The sequence below is a fragment of the Sinocyclocheilus rhinocerous genome, unplaced genomic scaffold (assembly GCF_001515625.1).
Source record: "Sinocyclocheilus rhinocerous isolate Xijiao unplaced genomic scaffold, SAMN03320098_v1.1 scaffold1655, whole genome shotgun sequence".
Taxonomy (NCBI): Eukaryota; Metazoa; Chordata; class Actinopteri; order Cypriniformes; family Cyprinidae; genus Sinocyclocheilus; species Sinocyclocheilus rhinocerous.
In genome coordinates, this window is record NW_015655597.1 from 985,526 (window position 1) to 1,002,474 (window position 16,949).

A 16,949-nucleotide genomic window follows, 5' to 3' on the forward strand; every position below is an offset into this window, starting at 1 on the left:
AAATAAAAATATTTTAAATGAGATAGATAGATAGATAGATAGATAGATAGATAGTAACAGTGATGATAAAAAGAAATGTTTTTAAGCATCAAATCAGCATATTAGAATGATTTCTGAAGGATCATGTGACACTGAAGACTGTCATCACAAGACTAAATTACATTTTAAAATGTATTAAAAAAGCAAGCAGTTATTTTAAATTGTAATAATATTTCAAAATAGTTTTTAAATTTTAATAATATTTCACAATGTTACTGTTGTTACTATTTTTGACCAAATAAATAGAGAGCATAAGAGACTTCTTTCAAAAGCTTTTAAAAATGTGTGTTTTATATACATAATTTAATAAAGCAATATTTCTCTAGATAAAAACAATAAACGGTTTTAAATAATTATAAAGGGGGTTTCATGCAAAAACAGAAATATTTCAAGAGAGAAATAAATACACAAAAATACACTGTTTATACTTATTAATTATGGTAAAATAGTCCAATTATATTGTTATTTTTAATTTTTTTTACTTATCGCCATGGTAGTTGTGGCTAGTTTCTAAATGCTTTTATTTAGTAGCTGTTATTTAGAAGAAATAAGGGCTATTATTTTCTCACAACAAATGTTCTAGTTTAATTTCTAGAAGCAGAATCTATTGATCTAACCACAATAATGAGAAGCAGCCCATGATTTCCTTGTGTTGGTTTCGCTACAAACCCCACAATTCAGCTATGCTTAATATGCAAGGATGTCACACAGAAAAATTCTACATGCCAAAAACACCTTTTTGATGTCTCTTTTCAAAATCTGTTCCCTGTTAACAGCAATTTCTAATCTTATTTTCCCTTGAAGTGTAAAAATAGTTTCAGTTTTTGACAGATACAACTAAATACCACACAAATCTCAATGCTTCCCACCTCCTTTTCCAACTTAGTTTTCTGAAAGATGTTTCACAAAGCTGTCAAAACTGCATAAACCCATCCGCACTCCATGCTACCGACGAGTTCAAACATGAGTTTCCAGAATCGGAGAACACACAGACTTTTTATCAGTCACCTGAAGCTTTAAAAAGCTCTGACAGACTCGTGCCCGAGAACAGGCTCCCGGAAATAGACGTGACGTGCTGAGATTTTGATTGGAACAGGACATCTCGGGGGAGATAGCTACAAATATTTGCCAAAATAATGAATGTTTTGTATGAACACAAGCGACTTTTGATAATTGGAATATGAATCTAACAGTGCAGGTGATAATGTGTCCGTCTAATCAATTCTTTGTTTGGACATCTGGATATGAATGTTCCCCGTGTGCCTATATCCATATGGACTTAATAATTTGGAGCTTTGTCTAATTGTATCTTCTTCATAAAATTGAATCCTGTGCAAGTTTGCTCTATGTGGTGCAGATGCCTTCATTCATCTGCTTTGTGCATGAATCATCCCTCATTAGCCCTACTGAGTGTGATAACGCTCGGATGATTCAGCACAGTTCATGTGTGCTGTGATAAGTCCTGAAATAGGCTTGCTTGAAGCTTCCGCCTGTGTATCAAAATATAATACAGCTTGAGATTTTACCCTGAGGGGCTTTAACTTTCACCTTCACCCTTCATCTCATGCAGCTGTGTATATTTCAACACACTAATTCTTTTTTTAATGCTTCCCCTCATTTTCAGCAACTGAATCATTTTAAAACAATTTTATTCTTCACCCTTCGTCTCATGCAGCTGTGAATATTTCAACACACTAATTCTTTTTTTAATGCTTCCCCTCATTTTCAGCAACTGAATCATTTTAAAACAATTTTATTACAATGTTTGTGCTTAAAAAAAAAAAATTTAAAAAAAAGGCTGTATCCAGGGACCAGAAAACTTCAGAGACCTGGGCCAGTTAGAATTCATCTAGCGACAGCATGGCAACAAACGCTCAGAATACCTTAGCAACCAAATAGCAACACCCTTGAAATCACTCACAATACTTTAGCACCTTTTTCATGGGCAATTACAAGAAAATGTCTTAATGTCAGTGTTTTAAATTTTCAAGCCCTGAGATTTTAGCTATTATTTTGATATTTTAAGTTATATTTTTAGTCACTTTAATTGTAGTTTTAGTGCATTTGTCATTTTTGTTTATAATTGTGTTTAGATGGACAGAATTTTATTTATATTTCTGTTTAGTTCTGTTTCCGCCAATAAATAAATAAGGTAATCATGACGTTTTATCTCTAAATTACGTGATATAAACTCGCCATTCTGACTTTTTTCCTTGCAATTCAGACTTTTTTCCTCATAATTGTTTATAGACATTTTAAGTTATATTTTTAGTCAGTTTAATTTAATTGTGTTTAGATGGACAGAATTTTATTTATATTTCTGTTTAGTTCTGTTTCCGCCAATAAATATATAAGGTAATCATGACGTTTTATCTCTAAATTACGTGATATAAACTCTCCATTCTGACTTTTTTCCTTGCAATTCAGACTTTTTTCCTCATAATTGTTTATAGAGTTTATATCTTGCAATTCTTACTTTTTCTCGCAATTCTGACTTTTCTCAGAATTGTGAGATTTAAACTCGCAATTGCAAGTTACGATAGTCCAATTTAGAGAGTAAAAAAGACTATTTTCTGACTATTTTCTTACAATGGCGAGTTTATATCTCACACTACTTGCAGTTGCTTGTTATTAAGTCAGAATCGTGAGATATAAACTCACAATCCTGAGAAAAAAGTCAGAATTTTGAGTTTATATCACAATTCTGACTTTATAACATGCAATTCTGAGAAAAAAGTCAATTGCAAGTTTATATCATGCAATTCTGAGAAAACAAAGTCAGAACTCGCAAGTCAGAATTGTGTGTTAAAAAGTCGCAATTACCTTTTTTGTTTTTATTGGAAACAAGCTTCCATAGTTTTGCATTAATTTTTATTTCAGTTATTATTATTATTTCAGTAATTTTAGTTGCCAAGTCAACAAAGTCAGAATCGTGAGATATAAACTCACAATCCCGAGAAAAAAGTCCGAATTTTGAGTTTATATCACAATTCTGACTTTATAACATGCAATTGTGAGAAAAAAGTCAATTGCAAGTTTATATCACGCAATTCTGAGAAAAAAAAGTCAGAACTCGCAAGTCAGAATTGTGTGTTAAAAAGTCGCAATTACCTTTTTTGTTTTTATTGGAAACAAGCTTCCATAGTTTTGCATTAATTTTTATTTCAGTTATTATTATTATTTCAGTAATTTTAGTTGCCAAGTCAACATTTCTAATTTTCATTTAAGGTTTTCATTTAATATTTATATTTTATTTCGGCTTTGTTTCAGTTATGAAAATGATTTTTAATAGGCCATAGTTCCAAAATAAATGTGTTTTGGTCCGTTAGTTTTCACAGACATACAGAAACATCCACAAAATCTTAGTTCAGGGTAAAGTATTATTGGTATTTATTGGTATTCATTCCTTGTATGCTGAATGAAGATAAATCTGTTCATATTAAACCCTGCAATTTGTGACCTGAACTTATGTTTGGAGTGTGTTCTGAACAGAGAGGTTACAGGCATTTCTTTGTAAGTAGCTTCCTGTAGATAATGTGTGATGGCAGCTGTTGAAGACCTCTGCTCTTAGACGCCGCGGGTGAGAAAAACACAAACTTCCATACAAGGTGTCAGTTTGTTGTCATGGAAACCGTCGTCCACTGTTCCGTCAGCAAACTGAACAGTGGTGTTGAGATGGTGAAGCTGCTGGTTATGAAACAGAGCTGGTTTTAGCTGTCATACAGCTTTTATTACTTGGGAGGAGGTTGATTTACTATTCAGTACATGATTTATTCAAGGGTTTTTCTCCACCGTTACAATTAAATGTAAATAATAAAGTGTTCTTGTATGCCACAACAAAAAAAGGAGGAAGGGTTGATTTTGAGGATTGGCACATGTATTACAATTTCACTAATTGCAATCAACAGGGTTCCTGTGCTTATGGAATATATATCTGAAAATATCACTTAAATTAATAAATCTTAAAGGTCATAGAAAAATCATTAACATTCTGTATCTTATCTTGTCATATTCTGCTCTAAAATGCTTTTTAAATTGGTTTGATATTACACTTGTGTAACTGCGAACATTAACAGTGAAACTTTTGAACATATTTAATTGGATTTTATAGGCTCACATATTTTCATATCCTTCAAAAGAAGTTATGTTTAGATATGATAAAAAAATTATGTAAGAAAACACTATAGCATTAAACATAAATAAACTAGAATTTAACATCAAATTTTAAAATTTGAATGCTTTTTCAAAATTCTTATTCAGTGATTATGAATGACTGGAACAGTCATGGAAAAACCAATTCATTGAAACTCATTACTCATGGAAGTTTATGTTTACCTTTTCGGCTTATTTTCCCCCACAGCTCCTGTGTTCTATTTCAGCAATCAGGAGTGTCACGCCGATGAGAGCGACGGACACGTTGAAGTACATGTGTGGAGGACAGGGACAGATCTTTCTAAAAAAGCTACGGTCACTGTGAGGTCCCGCAAAACAGACCCTGTTTCTGCTGAAGGTGTGTGATATCATTTGATTTTCCCAGTAATCCATCCTTTTTTCCCCATCCTCAACCAGCATTGTTACTCATTTTATACAATATGCAAAGTTGTTAACCAATAATAACTGAGTTCATTTACATATAAAAGCCATAGATGTAGAGTTCATTTTAATTCATTTTTTTTTTGGTTGAGGAAACCCAACTTGTTTTGGAAAGTTTAAATGCTACAAATTTGTAAAAAAAAAAAAAAGTCATCTTCTTTTAAAGTCCTGTACTGTATCTCCAGTTGTTGTTTTTTTTCTCTGCAAACAAACTAACGGCCGAAGGTATTTCATCAATGTGAGAGTTATCAGCTAGCATTATTGAATATTATGACTAGGTCCTTGAACAAGTGATGTGTGGCATCAAAAATGCAGCTTGGAGCTCTCAGCAAAGCTGAAATAAAAAAAAAAAATGTTAATCCGTGTCCTCTGTGCAGTCAACCCAAACTTAAGCTGTAAGCTCTATACTGTACATCGATCCCTCACAACAGCAGTCTCTCTGAACAGAGGATTAATCGGAAGTGAGGATCCTGTGCTTCTGCCGTTAAATATCGTCTGACCTCTCTCTGAGCCTTTTTTCTGTGTGTTCATCTGCTAGCGGGGTTGGACTATGTGGGAATCAGCAGAAACTTGGAGTTTGCACCGGGCGTGAGCATGCAGACGGTCTGGGTCACCATCCTGGATGACCTAGGCCAGCCTGTTCAGGAAGGGACAGAGAGATTTGAGCTTATTCTCCGGATGCCCTCCAATGGAATTCTGGGAGAGCCAGCAAAAGTCACGATCTTTATCAATGACTCCATTTCAGACTGTGAGTATTTTTGAACATTTTTTCTAACAAATTGTGACTGCGACACATACACATGTATATACTGTTTCATAGACTTGTCTGTCACCCACAGAATGAATGACCCAATTATCACTAGTTTTTGTCCTTGATGTGGAGGACTGTTATATTAGAGCATTTGGATTTGTTTGTTCTCTTTCTTCAGTGCCAAAAGTGCAGTTTAAACAGGCTGTGATGACTGCAGAGGAGAGTGAAGGTCACATCACTGCAATTGTACACCGCAACGGAGACATCAGACACAAGTCCACTGTACGTTGCTACACCCGGCAGGGCTCTGCACAGGTGGTGTCCGACTTTGATGAGAGACCCAACACTGACACTTCCATCGTAACTTTCTTGCCTGGTAAATAGCCTTTTATGTAAGAGGTGAAGTGGAATGGAGGGAAGTACAACTAAATGAATGAACGAACAAAGGAATGAATGAACGCATGAATTGAACAAACAAAATGAATGAAGAAACAAATGATATAATTGAATGAACAAATAAACAATGAGCAAATAAATGAATGAACAACAAAACTAACAGTGAACAAATTAATTAATGAATGATTGAATAAACAAACCTGCAGTGAACAGGTTAATGAATGAATGAACAAACAAATAATGAACCACTTCGTAAATGAACGAACAAATAAATAAAGGAATGCGTGAATTAATAAACAAATGAATGAATGAACACATGAATTAAAGTGCCCCTATTATGTCATTTTTAAGGTTCCTAATATTGTTTTGGGAGTCTCCTACAATAGGTTTACCTGCATGCAAGGTCGCATTTTGTTTTCTCAAAATATACATTTAATATCACCTCAGTCTCTCTAAACCCATCCTTTGTGTGAGCCTACTCTGCACTGATTGGTGAGATGGCCCAGTCTGTTGTGATTGGTCTACCACGTACAGCGTGTGTCGGAAATGATACACCCATTTCCATAGTTCCGTATTTTGAACGCTCAATAGAAAATATAAACATCTATTATTTATCACACTTACAGGTTGTGATTCAGTGGAGCCAGCTGGTCCAGGTAAACTGGGTACTGAGCCATCTTTCAAGAGCAAACGTTTGTGAATCCCCGAGATTAGAGAAGCAATCATCAGTAAAATGACGGGAACACAAAAAAGATTGAGATTGTACTGCTGTACAGTGTAAAAGATGAATTTTAACCACAGATTTTTTGCAGCCTCATCTTTCGGAAGTGAAAATAAAATGAATTTACTTTCACCGCATAGGACACGGCGTTTCTCGACATGATGTTAACCACACAAACAAGCTACAGTGTCTGAGGGCGGGTCAAGTTGTTTGTGGCTGGCCAACGTAGAACATAGGCTAGAATTATGCAGATGTATTACCCGTGACGTGTAGCCGTCACAGAAGTGGGATTCGAATTACTGACGACTTGTTTAGGCTGTTCAGAGTCGAATCTTTCTTTTGGGAAGCTGCAACTGAATAAAAGAATGAACACAGAGGAACAAATAAATGTACAAAATAATTCATGAATGAAAAACAAATTAACAAATAAAGAACTAAATAAACTAATAGAAATACAAATTAATGAACAAAGAATTGAATGACTGAAGAAACAAATAAACTAAGAAATAGGTGAGTGAATTAAACTTGAATTAATAATGACTGCCTAATCGTAAGGCGATGTCAGTTTAGCTTTTTTAATGAATTTTTTGAACGGTGAAAAAAAAAGTTGAGGTGTTTTCTTCGTTCAGACTTTGGTCTCCATGTTTTGGTCCCTAGGTGAGTCTGAAAAACCATGTGTGCTGAAGCTGGTGGATGATTCGATTCATGAGGAGGAGGAGGAACTTAGGCTGCTTCTGGGGAGTGCGAAGAGCGACTCGCCATACGGAGCATCCATAGGCAGCCAGAATGAAACACTTATCAAGATCAAGGACAACACTGACAGTAAGGAAGAAGCAAAAACATTTTTCATCAAAGCAGTTCTCATTTGAAATACACTTTAGATGAATATTAAAATAAATACCTGACATTTAGGTTCAGATTTCTAGAATTTGGGTCAAACTTCAGTAAACTGACTAAACAGATTCTCTTTTGGCTAAGAATCCTTTAATGAACAAAAACTTCTCAATTCTCATCTGTCTTTTTCATCTTCCTCTCTCAGAGCCCATCATCAAGTTTGCCGAGACAAAGTTCAGTGTTAGTGAGCCAAAAGAGTCGGGGCAGATGACGTTGGTGAAGATCCCCATCCGCAGGACAGGAGACGTTTCGAAAGTGTCCCTGGTGAGGGTGCACACGAAAGATGGCTCTGCCATATCTGGAGAAGACTACCATCCCATCTCCCTCGGTGAGGCTTCTGGAGACCAGAGCGGGTCATTTGCATTTTGAATATGCCGCATCTAATTATCCTTTGTAGATTGGCAGGTGGCTCCAAGCTGCTTCCACATGCATGCACTTCCTGTCTACACCAGGTTATATAGAGTTCAGGATGCAAATGACAAATGCAATCAGGTGTGGAAGTATTTAGGAGAAGAAACGTCAGGCGTGTTTTTTATTTTAGTGGATGTAATCATATATTTTGTGTCTGTGTGTGTGCGCAGATGTTGAATTTAAAGCTGGTGAGATCGAGCATGTAGTGGAAGTGGAGGTTTTGTTTGATGGTGTAAGAGAGATGAGAGAGTCCTTCACTGTCCATCTGAAACCAGATGAGAATATGGTTGCTGAAATCCAGGTGAGAAATGGTATGTTGTGGTATGTTCTTCGTATCTGGAGTTTAATACATAGTTCATGTAAATTGAAAATCTATGTCTCTTATATTGGCAGATGACTAAAGCCATAGTGTACATTAAGGAGGCCAACAGTATGGCTGACGTCACGTTCCCTTCACTGCCTCATGTTGTGTCACTGCTTCACTATGATGATGTCAGAAGAACCAAAGAAAATGCCCACCCACCCGCTGGATACCCAGTCATCTGCGTCACGGTATGTTTGTCAGAAGAAAAAGCGAGAAGGTCCTCAGAACATTTCCCAACTTACTTGGGACCAGCATCATTCATATATTCATTTTAAATGCGTGGTCATTTTTATCAGGTTTTTAATAGGTCCTTGAAGTACAAGTGAATGAAAAAGATTATAATGATTTTTCAAATCTTAAGCTATATATATTGTAGTGATATAGGCTTCATTGATTGTGCTTTTTTTTACACCATTAGGACTTAAGAAAGAGCACAAGAAACACAAACAATGTTTAATGTTTCAAATCCTCCGTGTTCTTTCCTGTGATAAATAATTAAACAGAAGTCTGTTGTGTGTGAAGTTTGTTGTGTGGAAGTATGGTGATGATACCACAGAACAGTGATGGTAAAACTGTGGTTCCCTCATATGTGTACCATGGTATTCAGTGATTACCATATTACTATATTATATTATATTATATTATATGTACACTACGGTTTAAAAGTTTGGGTTTGGTACATTTTTTGGTGATGTTGTTTTTTTTAGAAGTTTTTGAAAAAACTTTAACAATTGATCAAAAATACAGTAAAAACAGTAATACTTTGAAACATTATTACACTTCATAATAACTGTTTTCTATTTGAATATACTTTAAAATGTAATTTATTACTGTGATGGCAAAGCTGAATTTTCCGCATCCATTACTCCAGTCTTTAGTGTCACATGATCCTTCAGAAATCATTGTGCTGATTTATTAACATGCTGATTTGGTACTCAAAAAACACTTCTTATTATAAATCTTTTATTTTTGTGAAAACCTTGATGCAAGTTCAAAATAGCAGCATTCATCCTTGCTGTATTTCTTTTTTTTTTTTTATCTAATAATTGTATTTTTTTAATCAAATAGTATTTTGTATTTTAAAATGTAGTGTTTTCATTTTCCGATTTTCTTTCTTGTGCTTGTTTATTTCTCTGATTTATCCAGGCCTGCAATCCCAAATATCCAGACTATGACAAAACGGGCTCCATCTGCATTAGCGAACGCATCAACGACACACTGACTCGTTACCGATGGCTCATTAGCGCCCCCAGTGGTCCGGATGGTGTCACCAGCCCCATGAGAGAGGCAGACTTTGATACCTTCTTTACTTCCTCCAAGATGATCACCCTAGACTCCATTTACGTCCAAGCAGGTTCTAGAGTGCAGTGCGCGGCCCGTGCCGTGAATTCTAATGGGGATGAGGGGTTGGAGCTGAGCAGCCCCATTGTGTCTATTAGCATGGAGGAAGGTGAGCCCGAAAGCATCACATTAAGTGGAATCATATAAAAATGCTTTGCTTTGTATAGCGGCACCAAAGGACATTATGCTTTTCCTGAGCTGCTGGTTATAATATGCCATTTGCAAAGTGGAATTAGACTGTCAGTAGGTGGTAATATGCTTCAAGTAATGTTTCATGTCTTTGATGTTCCTGGGCAGGGATGTGCCAGCCACGTAAATTGGGCACAGTAGGTGCTGAGCCCTTTTCTGCCAAACTGCGTTATACAGGTGCCGAAGACCCTGAATATGCCAATCTCATCAAGCTTACTGTCACCATGCCCCACATAGACGGTGAGATAATTATTTCCCCTCTGGTTGCCAGGTTGTTTGCTTAGTTCAGCCCTTCTGAGACAAACCCCTCTCACATATCCCTTGGGGGAAAAGCTGGCATTCTTGCTGGATTTATGCATCTGCTGTCAAAACTAAATATTACAGCTCTCTTCAAAAGCCTAAATCAAAGTCTGAATGATGCATAAACATGAAGTGTCATGTCACACATTTGCCAACAACATTTTCCATCAAAATCACATTTGTCTTCCATCAAAATGATGTCTGGGAAGAAAATAATAAAAGGGTGCAAAGTATTTTAAAGTATTTGGGGGGAAAATTGTCTCTAGTTTCATGCCAGAAATCTAGGCCATTTGACTAAATATGGTTGCATTAATTTTACCTTCCTAACTCATCAAAAGCTGTTTGCTTTTAACTGTACTTTTCCATAGCTTTCCTACAATACAGTGACACCCTGAGATAACTACCTTTTCTGCAGGCAAAATGAACAATTTAACAATTATTCCAGATAAAAATGAATATTCTATCATCATTTACTCACCCTCATGTTATTTCAAACCTGTATGACTTTATTTCTTCTGTGAACACAACAAGATACACTTTTGAATATTGCCCAAGAATGGAAAGCTATAAAATGTTCATTTATAGTGTTGTTTTTTTAGATTGTCCAAAAAACAACACTATAAAAGTAGTCCATATAACTCATACACTATATTCCTAATCTTCTAAAACCATATGGTAGATTTGTGTAAGGAAAAGATGAGCATTTAAGACATAATTAAGTGAAAATCTTCCTGTGTGCAGTAGCTATCAAATCACATTTGCACTAACATTTAAGTATGGTGTTCAAGTTTGTGTATATGGTTTTAAAACATAAGGAAAATAGTGCATAAAAGTTGTACTAATTACTTTTATTTTATTTTTAGTTGATTGTTGATATGTTGTTAGAAAAGAGAAACATGCACATTCTTCAAAATATCTCCTTTTTGTGTTTAAAGTAAATAACATACAGGAACATAGTGAGCAAATAATGAGAAAATTGTCATTTCGGGATGAACTATATCTTTAAATATTGTCAGGTAACGCTTCTAAACCAAATAAGATTCAGATTTTTCTTTTTCAGATTCATATTCATATTTCAGTGCTATAGCTTATTAGTAGTAGTATGACATATTCTTCTTAACCAAGGCAATATTATGAAAGTGATTTTAGATTGTTAATTGTCATGTATTTTCTGTGTGGTGTGGTCCAGGCATGCTCCCTGTGGTCTCCACTCGTGCACTGTCCAATTTCGAGCTGACTCTGAGCCCCGATGGCACTCGCGTGGGAAACCACAGGTGCTCCAATCTGCTGAACTTTAATGAGGTGTCCACACGACATGGCTTTCTAACCAAGGCCACCCGGAATATAGAGAGTATCGGAGAGACTCTGCCGTATCAATACAGCCCCGTCCTCAGAGGCCAGAGCACTCTACGCTTCTACAAGAACCTGAACTTGGAGGCCTGTCTGTGGGAGTTTGTGAGTTATTATGACATGTCTGAGCTGCTCACAGACTGCGGGGGAACGATCGGAACAGATGGGCAGGTGAGACGTCGTCACCACTTTTAGAATCCTCTGAATTCTAATGATTAGTGGTTCATAAATTGCAACTGTTCTTGTCCTAGAGCTAAAGGAACGCACGTAAAAGAATTCCTAGGTTTGAGAAGACAATAGATATTCTGATTCCTCATTTACCTCTTCACATCTCTTCACTCCTGTAGACGCATTTACACCACTATAGTTTTAGCCAGATCATAGCAAAACTCCAATAAGTTGAGTTCACATCGTAAAAGTGGCCCAAATTGGATTTTTTTTTCTCCCTCACGTCGTTCACAAATTTGGGGGTCAGTATTTTTTTTTTTGTAAATTATATTAATTATTCAACAAGGATGAATGAAAGTGACCGTAAAGGCATTTATAATGTTACAAAAGATTTTCATTTTTAATAAATGCTGTTCTTTTGATTCTTCAAAAGAATCCTGGGGGGAAAAAATATCATAGTTGCCACAAAAATATTAAGCAGCACAACTTTTTTAAACATTGATTATAATAAGAAATGTTTCTTGAGCAGCAAATCAGCATATTAGAATGATTTCTGAAGGATCATGTGACACTGAAGACTGGAGTAATGATGCTGAAAATTCACAGGAATAAATTACATTAAATTACTTTGACATCACAGGAATAAATTACATTTTAAAATATATTCAAATATTACTATTTGTACTGTATTTTTGATCAAATAAATGCAGCCTTGGTGAACAAAAGACTTAATTCAAAAACAATACAAAAAATGTTTTAACGTTAGCGTATTTGGAAATAAATCTGATGCATAACGTAACTTAATCTGATACAGTCAGGCTGGATATCACGTGATTTTTTTTTTTTGGTCAATTCTGACTATTTTTTTTTTTAAATGAATCTTACTCAACATTCGACAGATAACTGCATGCTTGCCATAAAAAAGTAGGAATTATACTATATTGAGTATTACAATGAATGGTGCAAAATTAATTTAAAATAAATTAAAAGCTATTATGAAATATGTATAATGCTGTATCTGTATAAAGTTAAGGAGCAAAATATGCCAGATTTAAAAGGACATCTGATTTAAGCAGAAAATGAGAATGTGGTGTGGATTTAGCCCATAATTTCGTTTCCTGGCTTCACTGTATGTGTTTTGGTACCAGTCATATGCTATACTATAGACCATGTATAAGAGTGGAAACTAGTATATTTAAACATTGGTAGGTTTCTTCTTTTAGGCTTTTTTAGTTTGTTTTCTTCCATTATTATGCACAGCACTTAGTGACAGCCGTAGCTCTCTTCTGGTTTTAATTCTGCCACATTCCTCATAGTTCTCAATAGAAGAGGAGATTGACTTCACCGTAACCCATTGGGCTTCTTTATTCATTCATTTCATTTCAGAATTTGAGGTCTTGCTTAAATGGCTCCCCCCTCTAATCTAGTGTCTAAATGTCTGAATGATCTATGTTATTACAAAAACAAACCTTAAAGTCTGCAATAGCTCCGTAAAACGAGACATGAATTCAAAACGCATCTAAAGGACGTGCTCGGATCCTGCTGATCCTCCCTCAGGATGGGAATTTGACAATGTTCATAGGGATTTTTCTCGTCTTGATTAAACCCAGTCCAGCAGGTGTTCAGACCGACCTCATTACTTGAGGAGCACATTTTTATAGCCTGGTATTTTGATTATAATTGACTATGTAAATTAGCAAATGTTTCATTCAATCAAAATGCTTTGAGACAGCTAATCTATTCCTCTGACAAAATGCATCCTGGCTTATTGATGAACTTTACTTTGTCAAACAGCCAGTGCTTATTAATAGCAACCTCTAGTGGAGAATCGGGCTCTTTTTTTTTTATCTTAAAAAGTCTTTTTGCAGTATTTGTAGCTATTCATCTTCAGTATCATTTGAATGTGTTTTTGAAAGGTGCTGAACCTGGTGCAGTCATACGTGACCCTGCGAGTTCCTCTCCACGTCTCATACGTGTTTCATTCCCCTGTGGGAGCAGGAGGCTGGCAACACTTCGACCTGCATTCTGAACTGCGCCTCACCTTTGTGTATGACACTGCCATCCTGTGGAGGGATGGTGTCGGCAGCCCTCCTCAGGCAGAACTGCAAGGCAAGTCATGAATTTGAGCAAATCTCCATAAAGAATGTTCCATTCAAAAAACAAACAAAAAAAAACACTTAAATTGGGGAAATTAAATAGGGGACATTTTCTGTCAAATAGGATGAGAAAAATATTAGAATAAAAAAAAACTTTCAAGTTTTATAGGATAGATTTTGATAGCTTTAAAGGTAACACTTTAGAGTTAGTTAGCTATATTAGTTAACATGAATTAATAATGACAAATTCTTCTACAGCATTTATTATTATTAGTTATGGTAATTTCTACATTTACTAATGCCGTTTTAAAATCAAAAGTTGTATACATTAACACATTGTGAATTAACATAAACAATTACATTTTACTAACATCAACAAAGAATAATAAATGCTTTAAGCATTTTTTTCTCCCTCATTTTTGTTAAATGTTAATGTTAAATTGGCCAGAATTTTTCTATTTTTGCATTCTAATTTCCCTTCTATAATAAATGTTTAAGAAGAGTTAAAAACAGGGCAATTTTGCACCTTTTTTATGAATATAAAATTCTGTTTTCAATATGCTTGTGTTATTTATGTGTACAATTTGTCATTTTTATTTTATATTTGACTGTCATAGAAATGGGGGGCAAATCTCTGCCAAATTCCCATATTCTTGGAATACAGATGTCACATGTAGAAGATTACAGAACTAGTTCAGGATGTGGAAATTAGAACTTTTAAGTGGGAAGTCATACAATATTTATAATGAAAAGATCATCACATTTTCTCTGCAGGAGCTTTATATCCAACCAGCATGAGGATTAATGAGCAGGGAAGGCTTGTGGTGAACTTCCGCACAGAAGCTCGCTTCAGAGGGTTGTTTGTAGCGGTACATTCTGGTAAGTTTTGGCATCTCTGAAATCTTATTAATTATATCCATACTTATTAATTAGGGGTTCAAGCACATAGCGCTGAAACCCTGTTGTAATTGTTAAGCTTTTCAAAGATCAGTATTCTGACCTAAAAGTGATCGGGCAGACCAAACCGTAAGGCGTAGAGACCTGAAACTTTGAGGGATGGTAGTAATCCCCCAGTCTAATCATTGGGGAAGTCATGGCCTAATGGTTAGAGAGTCGGACTCGTAACCCAAAGGTTGCGGGTTCGAGTCTCGTACCGGCAGGGATTGTAGGTGGGGGGAGTGAATGTACAGCGCTCTCTCCCACCTTCAATACCACGACTGAGGTGCCCTTGAGCAAGGCACCGAACCCCCAACTGCTACCCGGGCGCCGCTGCAAAAATGGCTGCCCACTGCTCCGGGTGTGTGTTCACGGTGTGTGTGTGTTCACTGCTGTGTGTGTGCACTTTGGATGGGATAAATGCAGAGCACTAATTCCGAGTATGGGTCACCATACTTGGCCACATGTCACGTCACTTTCACTACAACGCAACCAAAGCTCGCCCCGATCAGCCTGATGGGGGCGCTACAGCTATCAAAAGTACGAAATCGCTCATAACTCCTAAATCACTTGTCACAGATCATCTTACGATCATCTTATTTCATTGGAATCATTGGGTCAAGATGATCTTTACACTTTTGGCTACAACTTTTCAACGGAATGAGATATTTACACCAAACTCAATACGCACCTCAATCTGAGGTCGCATGAGAAAAATCGCGGTGTCTGGCCACTGTGTGGTGCTATAATAGGACAAAAACATGAAAACGGTTTCTATTAATCTGATTGACTTGAAAATTCACATGCAGTGTCTGTGTCCAAATAGCCAATGAAGTTCGAGCACCTATTAGACAGGGTTAATGGAGGCCGATCGGAACGAATCTCGGTGGGCCTGTTTGACTCACAGCCCTAAAGGTCTGTGAAAAATGTGAAAGAAATCGGCCACTGGGGGGCCATATCGCATTTTTCAAGCGTGTAAACGTTATATTGCATGGCTTTTCACACATACACATGGTATTCATATCATATGATAGATCTCCTCATTCTGAACAACTGTGCCACTGCTGTCAATTGAATCGTTCATTACATATTTGAGAATATCTTAAAAAAAAAACTTTTGTTGCGAACTAGTGCTAGGTTTTTCGCTCATGCTCAAAAACCCACTGCAGTACAATTCTCTGGACTCTCTGGGTCAATAATTATCAAAAAAAGGTTGATCTTTACACTTTGGTTAAATATAACAGGGTCATTTAGAAAAGGGCCTGGCCAAATATACCCAAAAGCCTAAAAATCCTAAACTAAAACTCAAAACTTCATGAAACTAAGTGAGCACATTCAGCATATGGTTCTTAAGAAGCATGGCAACTTTTATGGAGATTGCACTATAGGTAGCGCTTTAACAGGTAAACAGGTTGGCAATTTTGGAATTGCCAAAAATGCCCTTTTTAATCATTGATTTAGGTAGATACTGGCTTGATAAATAATACATAATGTCTTTTTTCATATTTGCTTTAATGCCTTAAAGTGCTTGAACCCTAGTAATCGCTGCTTGCAGCTATATATTTATAATTGTATTAATTATATTAATGTTATATTAATTAATAAATCTAAATTTTTCTTATGGAAGCAAAGATGAATTACAAGAACGTTTTGTTTTCTTGCCAGCAGCAAATTTGAGGGGTCAGAAGACTGCAGGTAAAATCTAAATATCATGTCTCTCTTAAATGGTATATTGAACATGTGTCTTGATTTGATTCAATTAACTTGCTATCTTGCCTGATTACCCAGCATCCTCTGTGAAGTCCATAGTATTGAGTGCAGATCACCCAGGCTTGACCTTTAACCTCACTCTGGTTCGGACTGAGCCGACCTACAGCCAGCCTGTCCAGCAATGGATGTTCATCTCAGACTTTTCTGTGAGCGGATCTCTCTTTGCCCACTTTGTGGTTTTAAGGACATTTCCGTTTACTTTTCGTGATAAACAGTTCTGGCTGTGTTGAGTCGCCACTTGATGGCCAATGTAAAATCTGGGTTCTAAAGTAAAATCAATTGAGAAAAACTAACTTGCATGATGCCTGTGTGTTCGTGACCTGCAGGTTCGTGATTATTCAGGCACATACACAGTGAAGTTGATTCCCTGTACAGCAGCGCTGAATGTGGAGTACACCATTCCTCCAGTCTGCAACCCGAGAGAGCCGGTTACCTTTGATCTTGATATCCGCTTTCAGCAGGTAAACTAAAGAAATATTCTGTCAGTAAAGCAGAAGTGAAATACATTCTCAAATTTAAGTTAGCTTTTCATTTCCGATATTCATTCTACTGGTTGTTGATAGAATTTGTAATAGAAAAACTGTATTAAATCAGCAAAATGCAAACAGATTCCAGTGTGTGTGTTATAAA

General features: G+C 36.1%; 1 protein-coding gene across 1 annotated transcript in view; it reads left to right on the top strand.

Annotated features, from left to right (window-relative positions):
- LOC107718779 (FRAS1-related extracellular matrix protein 2-like) overlaps positions 1-16,949 on the top strand; it is a 52,499-nt gene that overhangs the window by 33,451 nt on the left and 2,099 nt on the right. Inside the window, exons 7-21 of the mRNA XM_016526006.1 lie at positions 4,400-4,549; positions 5,171-5,380; positions 5,562-5,759; positions 7,158-7,322; positions 7,540-7,722; positions 7,976-8,106; positions 8,199-8,357; positions 9,316-9,619; positions 9,808-9,939; positions 11,189-11,520; positions 13,434-13,626; positions 14,388-14,492; positions 16,215-16,244; positions 16,338-16,465; positions 16,646-16,780. Of these exons, the coding sequence (XP_016381492.1) occupies positions 4,400-4,549; positions 5,171-5,380; positions 5,562-5,759; positions 7,158-7,322; positions 7,540-7,722; positions 7,976-8,106; positions 8,199-8,357; positions 9,316-9,619; positions 9,808-9,939; positions 11,189-11,520; positions 13,434-13,626; positions 14,388-14,492; positions 16,215-16,244; positions 16,338-16,465; positions 16,646-16,780 (2,555 nt within the window). The remainder of the gene's footprint in view (positions 1-4,399; positions 4,550-5,170; positions 5,381-5,561; positions 5,760-7,157; positions 7,323-7,539; positions 7,723-7,975; positions 8,107-8,198; positions 8,358-9,315; positions 9,620-9,807; positions 9,940-11,188; positions 11,521-13,433; positions 13,627-14,387; positions 14,493-16,214; positions 16,245-16,337; positions 16,466-16,645; positions 16,781-16,949) is intronic.